At 31.9% G+C, this 13675-nt stretch overlaps 2 protein-coding genes across 4 annotated transcripts; one reads left to right on the forward strand and one right to left on the reverse strand.

Moving 5' to 3' along the window:
* The first annotated feature begins 1133 nt into the window (after positions 1–1133).
* Positions 1134–6562, forward strand: LOC101493546 (chromatin assembly factor 1 subunit FAS2). Of its 3 annotated transcripts, none has more exons than XM_027335825.2 (12): positions 1134–1467; positions 1561–1672; positions 1812–1838; positions 1941–2013; positions 2763–2866; positions 2998–3209; positions 3299–3395; positions 4009–4081; positions 4307–4395; positions 5248–5386; positions 5483–5583; positions 5663–6562. In XM_027335825.2, exons 1-12 carry the CDS (start codon positions 1354–1356, stop codon positions 6271–6273), a joined length of 1752 nt encoding a protein of 583 aa, XP_027191626.1. In that variant the 5' UTR covers positions 1134–1353; the 3' UTR covers positions 6274–6562. The 3 variants fall into 3 exon arrangements, with proteins under 3 accessions (XP_027191626.1, XP_012572217.1, XP_004503945.1); XM_012716763.3 differs by having other exon boundaries at positions 1135–1467; positions 5251–5386; positions 5660–6562; XM_004503888.3 differs by having other exon boundaries at positions 1136–1467; positions 5660–6562.
* Positions 6563–7144: 582 nt separating this feature from the next.
* Positions 7145–10822, reverse strand: LOC101493866 (protein trichome berefringence-like 7). Its single transcript, XM_004503889.4, has 4 exons — positions 9696–10822; positions 8526–8684; positions 8119–8430; positions 7145–7650 (listed from the first exon to the last, which is right to left on the reverse strand). The coding sequence occupies exons 1-4, from the start codon at positions 10532–10534 to the stop codon at positions 7638–7640; spliced, it is 1323 nt and encodes a 440-aa protein (XP_004503946.1). The 5' UTR covers positions 10535–10822; the 3' UTR covers positions 7145–7637.
* Between the last annotated feature and the right edge of the window lie 2853 nt (positions 10823–13675).

Consider the following 13675-nt stretch of genomic DNA (forward strand, 5'->3'; position numbering starts at 1 on the left):
ACGAGTTTTTATTTGTTTTAACATAAACTGTTTATTTTAATTGTTGTAAATGAATTAAAACATAAAAAACTTATCTGAAGGAAAAAAAAAATTGACAGCCTATACGAGATTTATACATAACTTAGGTGTGTAATTTTGTAAAAATATTATTAAGATATAATACTATTAAAATTATTTTTTTTTGTTTTATTTTTCTTTACTTTTTTAGTCTTATGTAAACCTTTTTTTTTTTTTTATCAAATGCAAACTTTATTATAAAGTTAATGTAGATGCAGTTTGACCGATGAATAATACATTGGGTGTTGGAGAAGTTATTTGTGACGATGTTGGTTGCAGCCGCTCATTGTTTTATGACACTCTCAAATATTATGATTTTGCAGAAGTATTGAGTTTGAAATTAACACTTCAGTTTACTTTTGACATTAGATTTACACAAATAAATTTTAAAGGTGACTCTCTTAATATGGATCGAGGAATTAATGTAAAATCTAAATATTTATCATATTTTAATTTAACGACGTTAATTATAAAAAATTTAACAATTTTGTAACTTTTATTTTCTCTAATTTGTGTAAATTGAATTGCTAATGTTTCTCCAAATCATTTAACTTGGTTTGCTTTAAGTTCTATATAGTCAATATAAATTGAAACTACTCTGTTCCTACTTATAAACACCATTTACAAAAAAACTGTCCTTAAATATAAATATTTTTTCAATTTATTAGATGTATTTATTTTTTTCCTACAAATATACCCTTTATTAATACTACTAATTTATCTTATAATATAAAAAAAATAAAATTTTGATACATTCAAATATAAAAATTATTTCAAGAATATTAATACATAAAATACACATTAACTATCATAATTTTTTTTAATAAGAGTGAAAAAAATAACGAGTAATCATAATAAAGGACTGATGAATTTAGTAATTATCTTCATTATTTATTTATTTTATTTTTTTATTTCAGCCGATTTAGGTGTTTATTAAAATTAGTTTTTAATTAAAAGAAATCCTATACATGTGGTAGCATTCTTCAATAGAGGCTAAAAGTGAAAAACACTATAACTATAACGAACATAGGGGAAATATAGAAAATGAAGCAATCCCAATTAATGAACTCAAGCTACCCAGCCGAAATACCTTCTACAAAACCGAACTAAGAAGCCCAAAAGAAGGCCCAAAACCACCATAAAATGCCCTTTTTCCCGCCAAGAAAAAACTAAGGGGCGCGAAATTCCATTTCTTTCACAACAACAACAACTACTACTACCTCACTGCGTTTATGTTTCGCTCTGCAAAAACCTAAAAACTCAAATTGGATCGAAAATCGACTCAAATAAAAAGAAATGAAGGGTGGAACGGTTCAGATTATCTGGCACGAAAGTAAACCCGTCTTAACCCTTGATTTCCACCCTCTCTCCGCCACTCTCGCCACGGCCGGCGCTGATTTCGACATCAAGGTACTACTATTCATTCCCTCACACCATTGAATTGAATCAATTAATCATCAAATTGAGATCACATTGAACTGATTTATCTTCTTATGTTCACAGTTATGGTCAGTAAAATCAGCAGGAACACAGAAGAAGCTTCCATCAGTTTCGTATCTCAATAGCCTTTCTTACCACAGTTCCGCTGTTAACGTTATTCGGTTTTCTTCTTCTGGTAATGCAATATCGATGTTTTTCATTCTATTACGAATTTGATAGGTCACAATGACATTCGAATTTCAGTTGTTTTTGAGTCAATTTGATGTTTTAATGAGAAAATAATAAGTAACAATTTTAATTTTCTTATGCTTCAGGCGAACTTTTAGCTTCTGGTTCTGATGGTACTATCTTGATCCCTTCTGTTAAATGTTTTTGAAGTTTTTCTAATTAGGCTATGTTTTTTACTTAAAATTTTATTTTCTTTTTAAATTTTTTACTTTTAGGAGGTGAAATGATAATATGGAAGCTACATTCTATGGATGCTGGCCAGATTTGGAAGGTTTTCAAGACGTTAAGGTAACTCCGTCTGTCACAAATTATATGACGATATCGATGAAATATTAATGTTTCTTTTCCTATCATATTATTAACTATTAATTAATGTCTCTTATTTCAATTATAGTATTAATTTCTCTTTCCTATACCATTAATGAGGATAATTTTGTAAAATGACTTTTAATTTCTTTCGAAGACAAAATTAACTACATTTCTTAATTTGTGTAAATGACCAAAGTGACATATAATTTGGGACTGATGAAGTACAATTTATATACAATGACTTTGAAATTGTCCGGATGATTTTATTGCTTATGAGCACATCTCAATTATATGCATTGATTTATTTGTTATTTATAATTGATTGTTTAATGACTTTCTGTAGAGAAGCTTATGGGGTGCACTAAATTGCTATTCCATGTTAGTATACTAGGTCAAAAAACATACCATTTACTATTAAATTTTAGTTTTAGAAACTTTTGTAGTAACCTTTGCAAATTTGGCCGGTTATTATCCATTGTGTTTGCATATTTCTTCTAGATGCAAATGCAGAACTCATGAGCACCTGCTTTAATTTCAAATAATAATAAATATTTTGTTTGATTTCATTTTGATAAGCAAGATATGGAAGCAAACGATACTATTGAACTGGAATTGCAAACCATGATTACGACCTTCACAAAGATCAATGGCACTATTTTATTTTTAATTTTGATATTTATGTTTTACTGCACCAATTTGCTGGTTATAAAAGATATTTTGTGAATTAGATCTCACCACAAGGACATTATGGACCTGGAGTGGTCTACTGATGCTGCATATATCATATCCGGATCAGTTGATAATAGTTGCATTATATGGGATGTTAACAAAGGTACAAAATACAATTCTTAATTTTTCTGAATATGCTTTAGCGGCGGTACATGGCAGTTAATATGATGTAACTGTAATGGCGGCAGTCATGTTTGGTTTATGTTCTTATAGCACTTGCTCCGTTTGTATTAGGAACCAACCTTCAGACGTTGGATACCCATGCACACTATGTTCAGGGGGTAGCATGGGACCCTGTAGGACAGTATGTTGCTTCTCTGAGTTCTGACCGGACTTGCCGAATTTACATCAATAAGCCGCATAAATCAAAGGGCGTTGAAAAAATTAATTATGTTTGCAAGCATGTTATTTCCAAGGCAGAACAGCCATTGTTAAAGAATTCTAAGGTTAGTTTTCGATATCTATTTTTGTATTTGATTTAATTGTAGATGGATTGTCACATACACTGACATCAGGTGTAATTGCCGTAATGCAGTCGGCAAAATATCATCTCTTCCATGACGAAACATTGCCATCTTTCTTCAGAAGATTGACCTGGTCTCCTGATGGTTCATTTCTGCTTGTGCCTGCAGGTATTCACTTGAGCAGAAGTTAATCGTGATCCAATTAATCTTACTCTTTTTGCATTAGTTTTGTGGTTAAACTTTTGTAATTGCAGAGATTATTTTATAATCAGGCCATTTCTTGAATCTTGTATAGTCTATCATGTTTTCTTCAACGGTATGTTTGAGAGTTGAGTTTCGGAGGGTTAAGTCTTTATGTTGACATACATTTGGGATTTAAAAAAAATTGAAGTAATGACATAAATGATCTTATATTATTTCAATCACCCTTTTAATATGTTTTAGAAACACTTTATAATTACTTTAATTTAGTTACGAAAAATAAGCCTTCCTCTCTCTTTCTTTCAAAACCCAACTTATAAACATAGCCTAAAAGAAAGTGGATTAAGTTGTCAAATTAAAGCCAACTGAATTGTTAAAATTTCTGTATTGTTAGTTGCATACTGATGTCCAGACATCTTATAATTTCTCTTTTTGTTGTTTAGTCAACATCTGTATAATTTTGATGCAACTTATAGGTTGTATCATATATATTGATTTCTTCCTTTAAGGATCTGAATTCCTGCTTAGCTTTATTACATGATCCGTCTAATTGAAAACTTCATGTCTTCACCCATTTCAGGTTCTTACAAAATTAGTACTGCATCGGAATCTATTAATGCGGCTTATATATTTTCTAGAAAAGATCTTTCTCGGTATGTCTTTCAGCTATTATATACTTTTAAGTGAGGAAAACATTATACAAACTCAAGGAAAACAATTAATCATTTAGTATCTAGATGAGCAGTTAAATTTAAATTCTGGAAACTGTTCAATTAATCTAGATTTTTGTGTTCAATTATTCATGTTAAGCTAATCAATCAAGTTAACAAATCATGTTTGTGACGCGCGCTTCTTTATTATTTGACCTTGATATACAGGCCTGCTATACAGCTTCCTTGTGCAAGCAAAGCTGTTGTAGCTGTCCGGTTCTGTCCAGTATTTTTTAACCTTAGGGGAACAAACTCAGGTACTTATGCACTTAGTATACTTGTACAAGTGAATTTCATGTGATCCAACTTAAATCTGAGACCTTTTGGTAATATTATAAAATAAAAAATCGACCTGAACCAGTTTCACTGGGAACTAAACATATATCTGGTATGGTTAATATATCCGGAGCTTGTGTCACTAAACTTGCTTAGAATCGGATTGAACTGGTGCAACTCAGCAACCCGGTTCGGTTATGAATTTGCCAGCAGACTCAGGTGGCAATTACCAGTAAACTTGAATTTTAAAATACTTAAGCTAATAACAGCGAAGATGCTGAAGATATGGAAATGAAGAAGTGGTGGAGAGAAAACAAAGTTCAAAGAGCAAAGGTGAAACGAAGAAGAGGTGGTGAAGAGAATAAGCCAAGACATTGAGAGGAAAAAAAAAAGAGGACCTGTGCCAGCACTGTGAAATAAAGGTGGTTAAGTCACAGGAGAGAAGGAGATGTATTTAGGGTTATACCACTCTGGGACTGGGCCCGACAATTTAAATGTTATAATATCATTGATGAAAAGTGTCCCACAGGCATCAAGAATTTGAACACAGCTGCATCAAGTAAATATAGTTTACGCATTAATATGCCCTCATAACTAATATCTAGTATATAATTTGTCAAATATATATTATTATATATCGCTTCATGTGGTTCGGCTAGTGATCCACTGGTTCAACCTTGATCCCCTAATCCTGTACTTGTACTTTGACTGAGTCGACCAGTCTGAGTTTAATAACATTGCATTTGCTTACCAATCAGTATTGCATAAAATTCTGCATGTGTTGGAGAATGTATTGCTCAACAGATGCATGGTGCTGTTTTTGTTTATTGCAGCAGGGTTATTTAAGCTCCCATATCGCATTGTATTTGCTGTGGCTACATTGAATTCATTGTACATTTATGACACTGAGAGCACTTCTCCAATAGCTGTATTTGCTGGTCTTCACTATGCACCAGTAACAGATATTACCTGGTAAATGTTATAATGGCTAGCAAATGATTTTCTTGTTTGTTAATTAAGATGGTTTTTCTGGGAAAGGTTTAATTGTAGTCAGTGTTTGTTCACAAGGTCACCCGATGCCCATTATTTAGCATTCTCCTCACAAGATGGTTTCTGCTCTTTGGTGGAGTTCGAAAATGGCGAACTTGGGTCACCTTACTGTATATCAAGTAAGCAGACTTCCCTTTGATGCTATCATTCTCACTTCTACCAGGCTTTTGATTTCCTTATTCCATATTGTTACAGAAGGAAATGTCTCAGACAAGGATAATAAAAGCACCCTGCCGACAGATAGCAACGATGTTGTACCAACTGGCAGTGTCAGTGCAGTTGTAGCCGAGAGCAGGAAAACGGAAGCAGAAGAAAAGGCTGATGACATGGACATTGATGCACGTAGGGATATTGGTGCAGCCACATCAGGAAGCAGAAAAACTGTCACACAAGATAAGGCCGATGACATGATCAAGTCAACTGGGAGTGTTAGTGCAGTTATAGCAGATAGTAGGAAAAATGAAGCAGAAGTGAATGCCGATGACATGATCATCGATACAACTGGAACTGAGAATATTGGAGCAGCTCCATTAGATAATAGGAAAACTGAAGATACGGCAGAGAAACAACTTAGTAGTTCAGGTAGTGTTAATTTTGGAGCTGAAGAGAAGGCATTGAAACTACCAGTTAATCCAGACAGTAAGCAAAGTGAAGCAGAAGAGAAGAGTGATAAACCCCAATCAAGTTTAGATTGCATAAAATCAGGGCCAGAAGAGAAGACAGGGAAACAGTTATCGAGTTCAAAGAGTACGCCTGTATCAAATAAGCCAGCCAAGAAGCGCATTACTCCTATCGCAATTGATCCATGATTTTTCAATGCCTGAGAAATTCCATTAACGTCCGCCTGTGTACATCTCTTTTTTGCGCGGCTAACATTTCCAGAACATCCCCCCTCTGGTTTTTCCTGTTTTGGTTTATATATTCTGTAACATAAATTACAATATAACGAGATAATGATCTTCATTTTGGAGACCACCTATTGAACATGTTCTTGTCCTAGTGTCCTATTGCATGTATCATTGCCATATCTAGGCAAGGCAATACAAAATATCATTTATTCATGTATTTATTTATGGAGTATGATTTTTGTGAGGTTAAGATAAGACTTGCTTAATTTAATAAGATTCATTACATCTTTATAAACATAACATATTAAAATTGTCAATACTCTTATCGAGTAACACATTAATTTTCCTCTTCAGTGTTAAATCAGTTTAAACCAGATATTACATTGCCTTACAATTTATCAAGTTGAATAGTATTTGACAATAATCCAAATATCCTGAACAAAAAGGAATCATGCTAAGATCACATGAACGATTGTTTTGATTGAATAACGATTATAAAATGGTTGTTCCCACTTTAGCTTTATATCACTACCTTAATATTGATTATGTTACATGTAAGAAACTAAATGTCCTTTTCATCAACTGATTGTCAACTTCTGGAATGTGCATATCCTCGTTTATGCTGGAATTTTACGCCATGTGTAGCACTTATGGTGTTACAGTTTCCCGTAACATAATGATTGACATTGAGGGCTTGAGGGTAACCGAGGTCTCTTTATCAGTTCTTTTTAAACATGCAAAATAACTACCCATCAAACTTGCTTGAGTTCAAGGGTCTGCGCGGATTGGTCTCCCACCCTACCTACGGTTATTCTTAATACAAAGGTGAACATGAAGCAGAAATTTAACCACGAGTTCATTCAAATAACAAAAGATACTACTTAATAAGTTGAGACAATCTAGAACATAAGTTGAATGATTCTAATTTATAACTATTCTTCTCTTTCTCTTTGTTATGCAGAACAATAGCATTACCAAGACCAAAACAAAAAATCACGACATGCAGACAAAATTGTTACATCCCAGACAATACCTTTTTCAGGATACAAAGAATGGGAAAATTAATTAAAAAATTACTTTCTGTCTCATCTTTCTGTTGTAGACAATTAGGTACAATTTCAATTTATATCTGGGGCTTACATTCACAAAATTTGGTGCAGTTTTGAGTGTCACAGAAAACCGATGTAGATGGCAGAAGTCAACAATTGCAGTATGAGATGGCTCTGGATTTATGCTGTTAGCACCTGTATGAAATCTGATCCATACTTCTTAAAATTAGTTTGAACTTTTTGAGGTAGCCAGCCTCGTAATAATTACCAAGAATGTTATTCATCTAATCTGCATCCAGAAATAAAATATGTGTGAAAAGTATTTCTTTTAAAAAAATGAAGCATCTGAAAGTAAAAGAAAAGTACTCTTTCTCTCTGATGTGGAATGAGGGCCAAGGCCTAAGGGTTAAGACTCGAACTTATGATTCACGACTCAGACACACTTAATTCTTTAAAGATTTAATTCATATACACCAACAACGTATATACTTTTTACATTGTGAATCAATTATAACCATTGGATCATTACAAATATATAATTTTAATCATATCTACCTCAAAAATCATACAAAAGATGGTTTGTGATTGACTAACAATGTAACAGAATTTAACTTGACAGGGCATCAAAATTAATCTCATACTTTACCGTATCACAACTTGAGTAGGTCAAGCTGACACGAACTACCATATATTAACACAAGACTACAAAGAGTTCTCAATCTTTTGAGTTGGATATTTTGAAAGTAAATGTACTTACGGTGTGGTTCCATTTGCCGAAAAAGGGATTTCATATTCAGTAAAAAGTTGAGACAGGATGATTTCATTCCACATATCAGGCACTCCAGGTAAACACCAATGACTGCAATCCTGAATAGATGGATTGTCATTCCAGTTACCAACATGTGCATCACTGCGGGGAGCTGACATAGACGTAACATGGAGAACATTTATAGGAAAAGCAACATTCTTTACAACTTCCAAAACTGTGTCTGAAAACAAGTTTTGGTCCCTTACATCAGTTTCGAATGTTGGGTACTGGGTTACATTGCAAGTCCTACGGGTATGATCACTGCAGCAAAGATAGAAGCTAGATGAAAAATTGTTGAACAATGAAGTGATCGTATATATAAATAAAGCATCATGCTAACAATAATGTGCAAATACCTCCAGTGAGATGGCTCAAAAGTCCTAAAAAAGACGCGCGTTCTATTTTTATCAATCTCTCTCTCAACCCATGATGTCCAAGTTTTAAGTGCTATTCTATAGGCGGCAGGAATTGACATCCCAAGCTTCAGAGAGTTTCCAACCTGGAAATAACAACCCCTGTTGAATGAAAGAAGAGGACCATTTTACACATCAACCCAAACAAGCAAGATTTCACAATATGAAAACACACATCATGCCTAAAAAATAGAAAATTTAAAAGCAGTTGAATGAATATTTACCAACAGGGCCAAGACAATGGTGATACTTATCAGAAGGTTTGTTATGTTAGATTATACTTTCTCAAAACAGTGGCATTGCTGATCTCAAGTTAGAATCAGAATGCAAAACAATACAAGACTATGTCCACCCTTTCTAGGAGGGTTCTGATATACCGCGCAAACAAAAAAAAAGATCCAATTGAGTATAAATCAGAAGACCAAAACTTAAGTGTCTATCATCTTTGATTTTCAAGATTGGCAAGGAAAGAAACACGACTACAATCTCTTTTAAGAAAAACAAATTGGGGAAGGGGGAATTATTATTATTAACAGCGACACTAATGACTATTTTACAACTGTCCTAGATGGGATTTGAATTCCATTCCTTAAGGTTAGTGGTTGCAAAGTCAATCTCTGGAGAAGCCTTTTGGTCAAATGTTTCAGGAACTCATGCATCACCTGTTATATAAACTCTAAAACCATCCTTATATTATTTCTCTTAAATAATACTACTAATAATCAGGAAGTGCAAAATCACGATGATGAGCCTAAAATAAGAGAACAATGGCTATTGTGAACTTTTAACTCAACGGTTATGAAAACTAACAGTTTTCCCCCTTAAACCTACTGATAAACAGATTAGTAAGAAATATAAAGACTGAAGAATAAAGATCACGGCAATGAAAGAATAGCATTAAAATCAACAGCAGCAGATATACTCATACATAAACAAAACCAAGGTTTTAAAAATTAAATTGCAGTTGCGGTCATAATTGCATTGCAATCCTTGATATTGTAAAGTGTTGCAGTCAAATACAGCTGATGCCCTAGCATTCGCGGCCACAATTGTGGTTGCAAACTAAACACTACTGGCATACTGTTGAAAATATAAAAAAGAAAGGAAACTTACATGTGAAAAAGCTTAGATGGAACCCACCAATGACCAGTGTTGAATATAAGAATATCTGAATCAACCCATTGATGACTTATATCATCTAACTTATCCAACAAAAGTGTTGATTTAACCCTCTTTGGTGCATGTTCATGAACGTGACCTTGTTGCACCAAGAAAACCGATCTAAAAAACTCAACTGTAAAATTGAAATCACTAAACCTAACTCCTAAAAACCTAATCCTCTTTGTAATCTGATTGTGATTGACTTCATAAACACTCATCTTATCTTCCACACCAGTCATCAACATACAAATCAAAGACTCCCATTGAGTCCTACTCATTGAATCACCAACAAAAACAACCCTTTTACTCCTCAACATTTCCAAAACAACACGAACATCAAACCTAGGAATTTCACAAGTCTTAGGTTTCCACCTCCATGTTAAAAAATCTTTATCAATCCTTCCATTTCCTAAACAATCAAAACCTTGCTCAACAAAAGGACACTCGGTTGCATTGTACAAAGGGTAACCAGAAACCTGAATCCACGTTCCATCAAAGACATCGCAGTTTGTTAGAAGTGATGATGAGGAAGAACGATTGTTGTTGTAATCAGAAAAAAAAGATTGGCCGTTGAAAAAAGCACGAGTGAGACTAGGAAGAAGATAGATGTAACCACAACCAATGGCAATGAAGAAGGAAAAAACAGAGGCAATGATAACAAGAACTTGAAACCTGAGACTGAGAGAGACGCATCCAAAGCGGTAGTTGGGAATAGGTTTGGGACTTCCGAGAGAAAGAGAGAGATTCCGTCTGTTGAAGGAAACGGTTCTATTGAGATTGAAAGCAGTCATGTTTGTGAGGAGAGTTAAAAGCCATTAGCATAGGAAGATCGCAATATGAATGAAAGCGAGGAAGATGAGAAAGAGAACAGATTTGAAAGGAGGACGCGGAGAACAGAATTATTCACAAACACTCACAGCTACATTCCCTATCAAAACGGAAAATGTTTGCTTTTACGTCTCTTCCTAATTTATATAATCTATTACAATAACATCAAATACAAAATATTCTATTAAAATTAACAATTATTGTTTATAAACGTCACAATAAAAAAGCTCTTTTATGTTCGATTATCTTATTCAAAATTGTTATTATTTTATAAAAAATGATATTATATGTAAAACAGGAAAAGAAAAGTGTGGTTGACATAATGACATGTTTTAATGTTGTTAACAGCAGTATCCAAGTTGGCGTAGATTTTATGTGAAAAAGAAAAACTTGCCGTAGATGGATTGATATCTCAGTGCCTTGTTTCTTCTTCTTCTTCTTCTTCTTACCAAACGCTTTTGCTTCCTAATCAAACATTTTTCATATTGCCGTTTTGTCGGTTCCTCTGTCGTCTTCTTCTCTACCTGCCGCTATTTAATTATTTTATTACTCATAATCTAGATGCACTGCCACCCGGGTTGCTACAATATTCTTCTAATGGATTTTTCATATGCTCACACATTTATTTCAGCTTCATTTACTTACAAGTTACAATAATAAATTTCAGCTTTATTTACAATCTAGCTAGAACGTAGCTTTGTATCTCTCTATAATGAGGATTAAATCCTGTATTTCCACATTTTAATTTGGCATCCTTTTGTGAAAATATAATTTTGCTTTTTATAAAATTTTTAATTTTTTATTTTTTCACTCTTTTAAAATTTTGAAATGACAATTTCTAAAATTTTTGAACAATTTAAAATTTTGAAGATGTATTTTACACGTTTAAATTTATTAATATAAATATCTATTTTTGTATAATTAAAAATATTAAATGTAAGAAAATAAATAATTTATTATAAATAAATAAATAAAGTAATGCAACTAATTAGCACAGTAATTACTCTGCCGTGTGACCCTATGGTTTCAAATGTCATAGAGAGTTCTTATGTTTTCTTTTTTATGAATAAGCAAACTTTTTAGTTACTAGCATATAATCATAATAAAAAAAGTGACTGTTTGATATTTTTTAACTCATTTATAAGTAAAAAATATCATATTTATTCAGAAAAATAATTAAATACATTCAACTTTTTTGATTTTATTTAGTTGATTGATGTCAATATAAAATTGTTTATTTTCATATAATAATGTTGGATGAAATTTTTAAATATAGTCGTCCACCCCATAAAAGTAATCTTAATTCCGCCAAAAATCCTTAAAAAATAAAACATCCAATATTTTTTACTTTTCAATAAAATAACTAGCTAATTATATCGTTGTGATTGAACTTGGGCCTGAATTCAACTTGGGTTGCTTAACTTATTTAAATGGGCTCATTCATACCATGTGTTTTAGGGAGGCCTTTTTTCACCCCCGGTTATCTACTAGTCCTAGACTTGGATTGTTCAAAATATTTATTTTTTCAACAGAATATGTTGTCTTAAAGTATATTCCATCCAAAATGAAATATAAATAAATATAATGATTAAAAGTTGATATATTTAATCTTAATTTTAAATCAAATATTTCCTTAATGTATATGAAAATGTGTTCACTAGCCTATAATATTACTTGCCTAACTCTTGAGGCTAACTATGTCTGCAAGATAATTAGTTCTCACATTTTTTCTATAATTTTGGAAGGAAAAATAAAAAATTAGAACAAAACTATACACCATTAAAACCAGAAGCAACTTTTAAGTGGTATCTTCAAACAAATGAAAACTAAGAACATGACATGCACTATTTAAAAATTCATATCCAATTAAAAAAATAATTCAAAATGTTACTCGCGTGTTGGGGCATGAGGGAAGCGATATAATTATTTATATTAGATTAACAATAATCACACAAATAAATTGAACATCAAATCTTAACCAAAAATTTATATATTATTCAACTTTCATTTTTTTTAATCCTGTGAGTCTTCTAACTCATACTTCACACCAATGTCTTCTTAGCTATAAAAATTGTACACTTTAGGGTAAATATACACAACAAAAGATATATCCAATTCAAGAAGTGAAGGAAAAATAATAATTTCCTGAAGAAGGGATTAAAGGGACCTAGTACTATAAAACAACATACAAATCCAATTGAAAGATAATTCGACGGAGATCTAAATGTCTAACAAGCTTAAAACTTTATAACAATGCCTAAAATTCAGCCCAGATGGTAATGCAAGATCAAATATTACAAGTGAGTTTCATTTTTCACCCTTAAATCCTCATCGGATTAATCAATATGTGTTTATTGATAAAAAAAATATGTCTAAATTGACTAATCCAAAAATGTATTTAAGAGGTTTTTTTAAAACATAAAAAAATAAGAAAATAAACTACCATATTATGAAGGTGTTTCTTTTTCCACCCACCAATATTCTCCCAATGCAAATACTATTGGTAGACATTTGATAGGAACTATGGGTTTTGACATTTTTTTTATGAAAAAGTCTCATACATCTAAAACTTTGTAACTCACGTACAAATAACTATCCACCTTAAGAAGAAAAAAAAATTAAATTCGTGATAGAAAATTATAAAACTGGTTATTAATTTTGTAACTAGATAATTGTGACAAGAAAATTAGAAAAATGTTTCATTTTTTTACCGAAGATATTTCATTATTAAATTATTAATTTGACTTTTTTTTAAATCACTAATTTGATTTTTTATTTTATTTAAAATCACTAATTTGACTTTGGTTGTTGTTGAAATAGTGATATATAATTTATAAAAATTATGCTATAGTTATACGGGTTTGAATATGTTTCGTACTGAATTGAGTAACAAATTTATGATCCATAAAAATTAGATATTCATGAAACATGTATTGAGAAATAAGAATGGTAAATTAATAAAATGCGAGGGTGTAAAAGTGTAAAAAAATTGCACTATTAATTAGAAACTAATGGTCTAAGTACATGAGCTAAGGAACGAATATATATACACTATTTTTTATATATTACTATAATACTTCATATATTTATAGATACTACACAAA

The sequence above is a fragment of the Cicer arietinum genome, chromosome 6 (genome assembly GCF_000331145.2).
Source record: "Cicer arietinum cultivar CDC Frontier isolate Library 1 chromosome 6, Cicar.CDCFrontier_v2.0, whole genome shotgun sequence".
Taxonomy (NCBI): Eukaryota; Viridiplantae; Streptophyta; class Magnoliopsida; order Fabales; family Fabaceae; genus Cicer; species Cicer arietinum.

Excerpts from the sequence above, each read along its gene's own strand:
- LOC101493546 (XM_004503888.3), top strand. The coding sequence starts at position 1,354 with ATGAAGGGTGGAACGGTTCAGATTATCTGGCACGAAAGTAAACCCGTC. Across the intron at positions 1,673-1,811 it reads TATTCGGTTTTCTTCTTCTG|GCGAACTTTTAGCTTCTGGT; the intron begins GTAATGCAATAT and ends CTTATGCTTCAG. Across the intron at positions 1,839-1,940 it reads TTTAGCTTCTGGTTCTGATG|GAGGTGAAATGATAATATGG; the intron begins GTACTATCTTGA and ends TTTTACTTTTAG.
- LOC101493866 (XM_004503889.4), bottom strand. The coding sequence starts at position 10,534 with ATGACTGCTTTCAATCTCAATAGAACCGTTTCCTTCAACAGACGGAAT. Across the intron at positions 8,685-9,695 it reads CCATCTAAGCTTTTTCACAT|GGGTTGTTATTTCCAGGTTG; the intron begins GTAAGTTTCCTT and ends TTCATTCAACAG. Across the intron at positions 8,431-8,525 it reads TTTGAGCCATCTCACTGGAG|TGATCATACCCGTAGGACTT; the intron begins GTATTTGCACAT and ends TCTTTGCTGCAG.